Genomic DNA, 12757 nt, shown 5'->3' with positions numbered 1-12757 from the left:
TGGCGCAAGGCAGTTATTCAAAATTGAATGGGATAAATATTCTTTTTTGAGGAATAATATATAAGCTGTTCAAAAATTAATGCTAGTGGTTAGTTTTGAACGCGTAAAAAGTCCTTGTTCAAAATAGAATTTTTCTGGTTAAATCTGAATTCGTCAATAGAGGTTTGTTCAAAATTGAACGGTCGCCATCATTTTTGAATGCCGAAAGCACGCTCATTTATTTCAGTGTAGAGACGGGCCGATACCGATCCCATATCGGTATCGGTACCGATATTTGACTTTAACCGATATATCGGTATCGGTTAAAAATTAACCGATATTTCTACCCGATATTTTTTAAAGAAAAATATCGGTTCATTTTTAACTGATACCGATATATCGGTTAAAGTCATATGGGATCGGTATCGGCCCATCTCTACAACCTATATTATAGCATCTATTTTCTTATTGATTTCGGTAAATATATCGGTATCGGTTTAATATCGGTTTATTCGAAGGATCGGGTAAAATATCGGTATCGGTACGTATCGGTTTCCCAAGTATCGAATGATATCGGTATCGGTTAAAACTGGTATAGGTCCATCTCTAGTAGAAAATAACTAGCTTAAATATTTTTAAAGTAATAGTTTTTTTCGCCGCCTAATATATTTCAAATGGTTATTGAAGTTTTTGAAAAAAAAAATATTGCTACATTTTTGTAAATTCATAAGCAAATACTCGACAAAAATACTTTATATAGTTTATCCCTAACCCCCGAAAGAAATGAGCGCACCTTCCTCGTCTCTCTTCAATCGGCTTCATAGGGGCCGTTCATTAGAGAGATTTTCGAAAGTCGGGCGTGTTAAAATGATTGTCACACTTCTTACGTCACATTTTGTGAATGCCTCCAATCTTTATTCGTTTTAGAATATCTTTATGCGCTTGTAAACCAATTTTCATGCTTTTAACCCAATGTGCACAATTGTTTCACATATCAACCAGACTATTGCCAAAAATAGGGGTGAATAGTTTTAACTCCCCTTTTCGAGTTTCAACATGAAAAAGAGAAGAGGACCGTTGAGAATTTCCCCTTTTAAAGGCCGAGATCCAACAAAACAAAACTAACAAAAACCCAGTTGGTTCTCTTTGATGTTGAGGTCGTCGCCTGGTTGATCCGCTTCTACGTTCTTTCTGGGGGTTAATGATAATAAGATGGTCGACATCAATTCCTTACTCAAATGATCAGGCATTTCCTTCCAACCACTTGTTTCCACGACTTCCCCAAAATTATAGGCGACGAATTTGAGAGCTACTTCCTTTAAACTTTCCACATTATATTTTTGAGCAAACTGCAGAATATTTGCCGCATTCTCTGTTGAAAATAAGTGTATGAATTTTAATTGATGCGCATTTTTATATGAATGTTTTTTTAAAGAATTAGGCCTAATTCACGCGCGCGCAAAAATATTCATGTTTTTTGTGTTTGTATTCATTTGTGTTTTATATATTTTGTAAGCTTTGGATTATTACGTTCCTTGCAAAAACAGTATAGAAAGCTTTAGCCGGATATTTGTGTAAGAAAAATAAGTATAACTGCTTTAAAAATAATCTTTGACCGAAGAGATCGGTTCGCTTGAAAAACAAAGTTATAAAAATTGTTAGCTTGGATAGGACAGATCAAGGATTCAGGGTATTATATGACATGCACGTGCATTAGTAAAAAGTTAAAGTTAAGATAAATAAAAGAGAAAATGAGGGGATAAAATAATAAGGGTAAAAGCCGATGCTCTGGCCAAAATTGCAATTTGGTAAAAACAAAACTGAACTTTGTATATGGGGGTGGAAAATAGAAATGGAACTTTGAAACCTAGCTAGGAGTCCTCACTTGGACATAAAAGAATAATCGCTTCGGAATGGGCTAGCGAAGAAGCTAGACGTCCTTAGTCGGACATAAGAAATAAAAGAAATGAAGCTCAGACCTAGGCAAGGAGCTATATTCTTCGGACATAATAATTAAAAAATAGAACTTAGAAAATTGGAAGGTACCACGGAAATAATGGAATAATGGAAAAGGTTTAGATACCTAGGAAATAATAATGGAAATGATAATGGAAAAGGTTTAGATACCACGGAAGAAAAATGCAAAAGAAAAGTTAAAGTAAAGGAACAGTTTGAAATAAAAGAATATGAGTTGATTGGAATTGAATAAAGCCTTTAATTCGTCTAAAGCAAAAAAAAACTGAGTGACATTGTTATTGATTGGAGTGATTCTTATAAGTTACGCGACGAACGGGGACTTATGGTTTCGATTTTTCAGTCGCTTATTTTCCCTTTTAAAGGCCGAGATCCAAAAACTAAAAAAAAAAAAAAAAGAATCTCTTCGAAATGGAAGTCGTTCATCTAACAATGGGCGACTGTTCTTGTTGTTTCGTCTGTCAAAGCTTTGATTGGTTCTTGACTAACTGAACAAAAGAGCATCCCTTACCTTTAATTTCACCAAATTTTAATTCGAGACTGAATGACGAGCCGCGGCCCGAAACGTCTCTAAGAAATTTTAAATGTTTTAATAAAATCACGTTGGATATCTCCGTAAACGAAAGTTTTTAATTCTTTTATATCTTAAATAACCGTGACAAAAATAATTATGTGTAACCTTTTTAAAGAAACTATTCTGTTCGGAAAGCCCTTCTCTATGGTGGTTTTAATGGATTTTGCACTCAGTTATACTTAAAAATGATATTTTCTTCATGACTTTGGTATACGTAAAAATTATATGTTCTTCATGACTTTGGTATACATAAAAATGATATTTTCTTCATGACTTTGGTATTATCAATGAAAATTTTTTAGAGGGGTCCGTGGCCGCCCACCTCTAAATGTTTTGGAGGGGCTCGGGCCCCACGGGCCTATAGAACTCGATCTACGCCTATGATCATGTTACAATTTCACCGCTTTGTGGTACACTTCTCTCGAAGAGAAGTATTATCAAATATTTATGCCAATATGGTTGCAACAAAAATGCCTTTCAGCGATGGCGAATAATTTAAAAACCGTGAAAATAATTAAAATCAGGCATATCTTTTTTACATAAGTTTATTAGATATGTTCCATAAGTATGACACTTAATATATTTCGTAATGCTAGACTTACTAAGAGCTAGTTCGAGAACGACAAGCGAGAATTGACTACACGCGATATTGCAGTCCATCTTCCTATTTAGTCTGAACTAAGACTGACAGCGCCTCATCAGGCGTCTAGCTCTTTACAAGAATCTATGACGTTTCACCTACGTCACTTCATGACAAGCTCTCATTAACCTGTGAGAAACTTATGGAACATATCTTATAATCATAAGTTCATTAGACCTGCCTTAAGTTTGCTTAATATTTTAGGGAAATATTCTACAAATTACCACAAGACTCTGAATCAAAAAACAACTTAATCGCGATGGGAGAAGCCTATTCATATCTAAATATCGACAACAAGAAATCACAAGCGAAATGGGTTCTTTCGGGTGACAGTGTCGAACGAGGAACTTCAGTTTTTGGACAAACATATTCCCAAATAATCGCCAACCGTGCCGTAATTAATTTTATTTTTCGCTTAAAGTAGAATCAGGGATAAATGTAATTTTAGAAGCAGGAATAGGGAACGGTTAGTATTTACTTCAGTCCGACCCATAGCCCGGTATAATAAAACGAAGCTTAATTAGGGGTTAATCATGAAACTAAAATATTACGGGTCTAGATTAGGGCCTTCTTTATTGGCTTCTTTACAGTCTCAATGGCTAGGGGCACGCGAACCCAACCTTGAAAAACTCAAGTAAACCACTTCTAAAATCTTTCCTATTGTTGCAGTTTGGTCAAATCTAAGATCATTAAACACTATGGACTGGAATGGAGATATGGAGCGTGGTTCTTTTAGGACAACCAATTTTCGACACAAACTATAACCATAACATAATCTATGAGCGTTTCAGGACTCTCCCGCTAGGGGCGACGAAAGGCGATGCCATTTTATCATTTTAAGGGACAAAGAAAGCATCGGCGGGTGGGTAAAAATTATTTGAAATACGTCACAGAGATCACGTGATGCCAAGATACAAAGGCTCCTCATAGAGTGGAACTGGACATCTAGTCCTTGTTTTTCGCGAGATTGCAGCGCCAATTCCATGAAGTGGCAGTTTTCGAAATAAAACGAACTAAGTTTCTTTGAACCACGCCTCTCCTTGGTCTCGCGCCTCTGACGTATTTCAAATAATTTTTATCCACGCGCCGATGCCTGCTTTACAGTCCCTTTAAGAACAGGGGTTTTAGCTTATCATCTAGTCCATCCGTGTTTAATGGTCTTAGGTAAAATTTGGCTACGAATTCACTGTACATAAAAAGCAAAAAACTTTCTCAAATATATTAAATTTTTTCCTGGATGCTTATTTAAAAATATATTCTTTTTATACAGAAGCTCGCATACCTTATTTACAATGACCAAGAACCAGACAAATCATCGTCAGCTTCAACATTTGGCCATACTAAAGGTTAAAATAAATGCCACGCTTTCATGTGTGTGGACGTTAAAAAGTAATGCTGAAAATGTTTAGGTATTTTGGCAACGGATGGTAAATCTGCATTTTGGCTAGTACATAGCATCCCCCGATACCCTTCCAAACCAGAGGATGGAAAATACGATTTTCCTGACAATGCTAAAATCAATGGACAATCTGGAATATGCATCACTGTCAATTTTAACATGGTACCGAAAATTGGTATGGATTTACAAAAAATAATAAGTGGAAACCGAGGGGTTAGTCACTTCATTTCGAGAATTCTTAGAAAATCATCAGTAATCAAAATCATTCTTGTCGGTAATCAAAGGTAATCAGTAATCTCCGATAATTATTGGAAATCACGTGAAATCTTGAGAAAATCAGAAATAATCACATGATTTACTAGTAATCTTTTGTAATCACCTCGGTAATCACACATAATCAATCGAGGAATTCGAAAATCCAAAATAAAAACCATAATCAGTTGAAATAGAAATAATCGCTGCATTCATCGTAATTCACGAAGAATCCAGTGGTAAGCACGGCATTCACCACAAATCACCGGAATTCAAACAAGAATCACATGTAATCTGTCGCAATAATTGGAAATCAGTGTAAAGATAATGGAAATCGCGAAAAATAATCGTAATCACAGAAATCAAGGAATTCGTTCAGTAATCACCGGAATTCGCATAAAAATTCAGAAATCAGTAATGAAAGTTGAGAAGTCTATATATTCCTGGTAATGAGGTGTACAAAGTTTTGGCGAATGACTAGCCCCTCGGTGGAAACGAAACTTGATATTTTCTTTGGCCAAGGATAGATGTAATTTTAGAAGCAGGAGTGGAGAACTGTTAGGATTTACTTCAGTCCGACTCATAGTCCAGTATAGAGCCCCTCCTTCCAACACGTAACGAAAATTTTAAATTATCTTAATGGCTAACTTAAACTACATTTTGATGACGTTGCTGCCGGGGATGGCGAAAAACACGGAATTACTTTTTATCTGTCCCTATGACCCGCCTCTTCTTTCATACAGCCCCGTCCCGTGGAAGGGGGTTCGGGACTTTGACGGGCGCCCACATTACTCTGATCTCCATTCCTAATTCTAAATTACATCTATCCCTAAAAAAATAAGTGGAAACGAAACTTGATATTTTCTTTGGCTAAAACAGAGTGAACTAGGCAGCGGCATCACGAAAACTCGAGGTTCGAAAATAGAAAGCGCGATAATTTGGAGAATTTAAAATTGGGTGGGAGACAATTTGTTGGCAATGAAATCGACAGAACGTCAATTGAGTGAATTAAGCTTAAAACAAAGCGCAAGTCCAGCAGATCCCCTACAAGTTGACTTTCCTTACGGATTCCAGTTTTGGCTTGGCGAAGGCAGGAGACATTTGTGGGCGGGATTTATAAGTGCACTTATAAATCCCGCCCACTAGCCTTTGCCAAGCCAAAACTGGAGTACAGGGGGAAAGTTGCCTTGTAGGGGACCTGCTAGACTCGCGCTTTGCTTTAAAAACAGAAATTCTTTCAAAAACGCAAAAGTTTGAAGGTTCTAAATTTTTTGAGGTTTGATTATGTTAGGTCGGGTTAGGTTCTGTGATGCCAGATTTGGTCCGCTGATACTCACTCACACGCTCAAATTTAGTTGAATAAGTGGCTAATTAATTTTAAATAGGACCAAATTAAGCTATTAAAAAGGGCAGTGTGCAAAGAAGCATGTTACGGATCTTTTCCACTGGAAAGCGACACTAATAGACATCATGGCTTACACTGGATGTGTGCCAACTTAGCGTTTTCGAAATATTTTCGAGTTTTAAATAACAAAACTAACTTGTTAGGTTCCTACCATCAAAACCTTGTGGTTGTAAAATTAAACGCTACCATCACTTTAAGGTTTATAAGCCAAAAAAAATTAGGTTGAGTTTTTCCCAAATGAAAATAAATAAACGATCAAAATCACTCTTCTTTCATTTTAGTTGGTTTAATGCGCTACAACAAACCAAAAATATACGCGCGCAATACTCAACCATTTATACAATCATTACCAACTGAGATTCGAAATTTTTTCACTGGAAGTCGTCCTTCATACATCAAGACAGCCCCGTTTAACATCAGCCAGGTGATTCAAAGTGCTGGCGGAAAGAAGTTCCTGGCATTTGCTAAACATTCTAAATGGGCTGAAGGTGACTGACTTGTGGTTTAATTCAAACAAATGCTACTAGGAGCTCTCATAGTTGAGGGGTGGGATGGACGAACTCTCATTGGTTCGTGCTTTTGCTAAGGTAAAATTTGTATGTAGAAGATTAGGCAGAATGTATAAGGGACGCCACATGAGCCGACGTTTGTTTTATTTTACCTTGCCAACTGGTACGGACCAATAAGAACTCATCCACGAGGGCGAAACTAAAACTAGAGGGCCAATCAACTCTACTCCTCAACCCACAGCCAAGACTTGCTTTAAATATTGGTTACTTGTTGGTTCTTAATATGGTTTTGTATCATCAGATCTATACGACGACGCGATAGCTCCCAGTTTGAAGTCATCATTGCTGGTTGAAACATGGAGGAATGGCGCCGGCACGAAACTGGATGCCGATTGTACAGACGAGTATTCCGTCTACAATGTCGACGATGTGGAGATTAGGTTCCAGAACAAAGCTGTTCCCCAGATTCTTTCATTTCCTCGAACTGTGGATCACAGTAAATGGGCAGTGTCTCAAATGGGATTCCCATCGTGGGCGTGCGTGGCCGATATAAACAGAATGGTAAAATATTTTATCTACGATTATATCTTCTGACAGGGCCCTTGCCGAAATCCGAAATTTTTTATTGGAACAATTTTGTTTGAAGGGAATTTTTTTCAATAATAATAATAATAGTGAAATGAGCCTATACAATAGACCTTTTCAACGTAAAAAGGGGGCTAGGTAACCCTCAGTATCGGGACAATACATACATTGTCGCCTCTGCACTCATGATACAAAAAAGCTAGGGTGCAGTACATCTAAATGGTCAACTAAAGAAGTGTCATAGCTAGGAAATTCTTATTGGGCAGGTGTAACTTATAGATGTGAAAGGAGCTTACATTGACACCAACCTGCAGTATCCGCTTACTTCTTGCACAGTGGATAAGGGGAGCTAGAATTCCCTAACGCCACTAGGGCTACGTTCAGTAACTGGAAATCGGAAAAAGCCGTTACCGCTACCGATGTGTATATTTCCGAACGCTACGTCAGAGTGACGTCAGACGTCACTGAACGTTTTTTTTTCCGTTGCCTTTGATGATAGTTTCCATGATGGCGTCTGCTACAGATCTTGGATTGAGTCGCGAACCAAAACTGTTATTTTTGTAATTAAATGAACTATCTAACGATGATAAATCGGAAATAACCTTAATTCCAGTTCATTTGAAAAGATCTATAAAAGAAAAATGTGTTATCGTTTCGCTAGTGGCTTTGGACTGGATTGCTCGCCATGGCGAACTTCAATTAATGACGTCATAAATCCGATTCGCATCGAAAAAACCTGCTCTTTCAGCCGCTGCGATCGGTGTCCCATCGATGCGTAGCGTGACGTAGAAACCGGAAGTGCGAAAAACCGTACAGTAAAAAAATCGGTCTCCGATGCGCGCAGCGCTGCGTACGCTAGCAGTTACTGAACGTAGCCTTGTATAGTTTTCCGCTGAACTATACACGATGTACTCGATATTCACATCTGACCAGAAACATTCGAATTATCAAATGATAGATTTGTTAAATTGGCCATAGAACGCGTTTTTTTCTGCGATGGTGGTGCTGTTCTGAATGTACACAATATTGAGTAATTACCCAAAACTAAAAGGCCAATTGAGAAGGTGCTTTTGAAGAACCCCCTTAGGGAACAAAACCACCATGGAGCCACTATCTATTTAAGATACACGCTCCATGGAACCACTAGAGCTTCTTTTATATACTACCCAAAGCACAATCCGCACATAAAGCTACATTCCCACTGGACCGAAAAAAACCGACGCGAATCATTCAGCCGAGGATTGAAATGTTAAATTACGCGGGACTCCGGCGGTAGGCCATTAACACTACGACCGAATTTTCAGTTTAGCACTAGATATTTAAACAAAAACCCCTCCTTATACATAAGAGCAGTATGAAGTCTTATCTAAGAGAGCTACCGCTCACTCAGAATGAGTCACGAGACAGATCCCGCGTACTCGTGCACTCGTGTAACGCCGAATACAACAGAAAAATTGGAACACAAGTTACACGGGGCCGAACGGAAATTCTGTCGGGCTCGGCGTAAAACATTTTCGGTAGAACCCCTTTCTGTTGGGTTACCATTGTGTTTTTGGTCGTGTGTTAGTGACATAATTTTCGTCATCCACAAACTTAAAATGGGGAAAAAATGCTTGAAAAATCTAGTTTACTATGATATGTTTACTTCTGTATTTGGTTTCGTAGCAATTTATAAAATTTCAATCAAAGTATTGTTTTTGGAAAAAACCTAGTTAAAATTTTGTTTCGTTTGATAACGTAGTAAGGAGAAATTTTCTGTCAAGACTTCGCGCACATGAAGCCTATTTTATTCAGATTCGCGCGCCATTAGTAGACTCGGGCGCTCGCGCTTGGCTTTTCCGCGAGATGCCGTGAGTGACGTATCAAGTGACTTCCCCCCCAAATTTCAAGTTTTCGAAGTGTTTTTTCTTTGTTTTCCCCCATATATAAACATTGATCACGCATTTTTTTGGAATCAGAAGAGTTTAAACAAAGAGGGTAGAAAGAGGAGGAGTTGAAGCTAGCGGCTTTGGCAAGGCATTTTGGGTGTTCTCGCTTTTCTTTTTTATTTATTTGTTATATTTTCCTCCTAATATCCGGTTCACTGTATTTCAACCAATAAGAGGGCAGAGAAATATGCGCGCACACACCGGAAGCTTAGAGGTAAACTTTTATTTAAACCGAGAACACTCCAGCCAAGGCTTCTACTCCCCCTCTTTCTACCCTCTTTGGTTTAAACTCTCAGAAAAGTAAAGTTTTTCCGATTTTTGAGATAATTTTTAAACAACGTCGCTATTCCTTTAAGACCTTAAAATAAGAAAAGAATATTTAGGGGTGGCAAGTTTTGAATAGGGACTTGGCAATTCGGGCTAAACTCCGCCCCCAGCCCCATTATGGTATGTTTTTTTAACAGAATGAAAGCTATATAAGCCCCTCCTCCTGGTATGTATGCCTGACGTTGCATGACGTAGTACTGCCAAGTCCCTATAGACAGCATACGATATAACCATAGCACTGCCTTCTGTAATACTAGGCCTTGCGATTGGAATAAAAGGGGGGTGGCAGTTAGGATTTCACAAATGGCACTAGATGTCGCTTTTCTGAGGTTATAAACTGGCGGCAAATTCAAAACTATGGGAAATTGTTAGCAACAACGAAGTGTAATCTGCTAAGTTCGTCTCGAAAAAGAAAGCAAAAAACCGGTCAATAAACCGGTTCATGATGCTGAACGGTTTCCGAGTTCGAAAAATACTAGTTTCAATTTGGTGTATGTTTTGACACGTGTCAATGGCGTCTGCAAGGAAATTTCAACCCATCACAGCCCTTAAGATTTTCCCACAAACTGCCACTGCCAATGAAATACCTTAAGTTTGATTTGGATTGCCCAATGAGCTAGCTTAGGAGAGGTAGGAGGAGATTTCGGACACAGACATTATCTCCAATATTTTAATAAATCCACTTCTCTAGTTTAGCAGACGATGTGCCCTGGTCAATGGTCATGGACCAGGTTATTTAGTCCAGTTTAAAAAATCCTTATTTCCCTTCCTGGTCCGCCATAAGCGAAAGACGTGACGTCATGCGAGACTGCGCAGTACGAATTTACTTTCGTCATCGCCAAAATTCGCCTCAGAAAAGAGCCATCTAACGGTTACTAAGCGCAAATTCAAAATGTCACATAAAAAATGCTTCTGTTGTACATTTCAAGGCCTAGTATTAGAGAAGGCAGTGACCATAGAGTTGTATTTCTTTATCAAATAGGAATCTCAAAAACGTCGCGGTGGAGGAGCAGTGTGCATTCAAGACCCGGAAGTTTGGAGCGCGTATTTCAGCCTTATTGATAAGTATGAAGGATGCAAAATATGAAGATGATTCTGTCGAAAGTTGCTCAACATTATTTAACTGTATAATGTTATCTGAATGTATCATGTAATAAAAGTAGAAAAGCGTCTGATAGTAAACGCTATTATCAATCAATAAATGTAACGAGGGTCCAATACCCTTGTTTCAACAATGGGAATGTGTAATTTATATTTTCACACTGTATGAATTTTAATCGCGTTTTCGCAGGTGATAATTATTGATTAAAGCAGAAGTTGATGACTTCTTATCCTGGGAAGTATTGGACTCTAACCATATCCGCAACTATCTCTGTTAGCCAACTTGTTATTAGGTCCGATCACCGCGCCACCTACGGCGCTTCTCTCATTTTCAGCTGGCAGGCTGATTTGCGCGCCAGCAGCGGGCAAGTAACGAAACTTTAAGGTGTTTCCTGTGGTTTGAGGTAACAAATGAGAAACGGTGACAAGAACAGCTGTTTTAATAGAGTATGCTACGAATGTTTTTTAACAACTTTAATTCAGTTAAGTTAACATGACATCACTCGAGAACCGAGTTTTTCCGTTTGTTCGACAAAAGACATCGCGGGTGTGGCGGGCGGCTTTTCAACGATTGGCGCTGAAGAAGTTTTGAACACGCCCCTCAGTTTGAGAGCCACAGCCTCTAGACGTGGGATTTTTTTTGTAGACTCGACCGTTTCCTAGTGGGGAGGAAACTCGACCCTCTTAAGAATGCCATAGGCAATTTTGACTAGTAGGGATGGATACTATATAAAGCCTTAGTGTCCAATACTTCCCAGGATAAGAAGTCATCAACTTCTGATTAAAGGGTTAGTGCCAATTTAGCACATTAATATACGGTGCTATAAGGGAACGAGACAAAAAAAAAGCTATTCGCCTTAGGTAGAGCTGTAAAATAACCTTAATTTTTAAGAACCGTAATTAAAGGGGTAAAAGGTAAATTACTGATTAAAATTTTGAGAAAAATAAAATTACCGTTTTGCAGGTAATTTAATTTATTTTTTTCACATTAACTTTAAACCTAGTTTAGATGATTTAACAGCGCAAACTAATGGAAAATTGAGGAAAGATTGAAATCCGAAGTAAATTAGGCCACTTTTATATTCTCTGGCAGTCTAGTACACTTAAAGGGAGGGTGAAGTAGAAAATCAAGTGATTTTTTTAACTATTCTTCTACTAATTATAAGACCAGTCTGAAACAGTGAAACATCCAGGAAATACTTCCGAATGATTTTAAAATTCAAATTAGGTTCAGATTTTATGGATAATTTTAAAGAAGGTCCTCCGACCAATCGCGTAACGCCCTGCCTTTTTATTAACAAAATTCTCGTGGCACGCTCCATGTCTCGCGCCATGATTATCACGTTGCGCGCAAATTTTATCAAATCTAGTGATAAATTTCATTCGAGAAGTTTGTTAATAAAAAGGTAGGGCGTTACGCGATTGGTCGGAGGTCCTTCTTTAAAATTATCCTTAAAATCCGAATCTAATTGTAATTTGTAATTTTAAAATCATTCGGAAGTATTTCCTGAATGTTTCACTATGCAGACTGGTCTTGTAATTAGTAGAAGAATTGATAAAAAAATAACTTGATTTTCTACTTCACCCTCCCTTTAAGACCTTTTCAGCCGATACAACTTATAGACTCATTTAGATGAGTCAAGTTGAGTTGAGTCGTGTAACCAAAAGTTTTACAATCTGAATGACAAAATTAAAAATTGATCAATGACCAATATTTTGACCCGTCTACTTGAGTCAAAAGTTGTATCGTCTGAAAAGGGCTTTATTTTTACTCAAAAAGGTTTGGACTCCGAAAAGTGGAAAATGTTTGGTAATTTACAGCATTCATTGGTATTTGGAAAATAACAGGTAAGTTACGGACGGTAATTTACTGACTCAAGTCTTAAGCAAGTAGTCCACTTAGCCTTGCGAAACCGTATCATTACCGTTTTAAGTTCGTAAATCATCCGAAAGAGGGCGCCCATTACCTAAGTCCGAAAGCATCGTTTAAGAAACGTTATCGGATGGCGTTCTGTTCGTATTTGGATACGTGACGTTACGTTAATGGTACGGTTTCACAAGGCTTAGTGGACTACTTGCTTTAG

General features: G+C 38.0%; 1 protein-coding gene across 1 annotated transcript in view; it reads left to right on the top strand.

Moving 5' to 3' along the window:
• Positions 1 to 10813, top strand: part of LOC149619029 (plancitoxin-1-like) — a 34272-nt gene extending 23459 nt beyond the window's left edge. Inside the window, exons 3-8 of the mRNA XM_089855279.1 lie at positions 3372 to 3561; positions 4438 to 4513; positions 4577 to 4741; positions 6505 to 6711; positions 7034 to 7293; positions 10555 to 10813. Coding sequence (XP_089711405.1) covers positions 3372 to 3561; positions 4438 to 4513; positions 4577 to 4741; positions 6505 to 6711; positions 7034 to 7293; positions 10555 to 10659 — 1003 coding nt within the window. The 3' untranslated portion in view covers positions 10660 to 10813. The remainder of the gene's footprint in view (positions 1 to 3371; positions 3562 to 4437; positions 4514 to 4576; positions 4742 to 6504; positions 6712 to 7033; positions 7294 to 10554) is intronic.
• The last annotated feature ends 1944 nt before the right edge of the window (positions 10814 to 12757 follow it).

The sequence above is a fragment of the Phalangium opilio genome, unplaced genomic scaffold (genome assembly GCF_054372755.1).
Source record: "Phalangium opilio isolate 3A_F unplaced genomic scaffold, DU_Popi_V2 ptg000209l_1, whole genome shotgun sequence".
NCBI lineage: Eukaryota > Metazoa > Arthropoda > Arachnida > Opiliones > Phalangiidae > Phalangium > Phalangium opilio.
The sequence above is the reverse complement of the archived record's forward strand: the minus strand, read 5'-3'. Positions and strand labels throughout refer to the sequence as shown.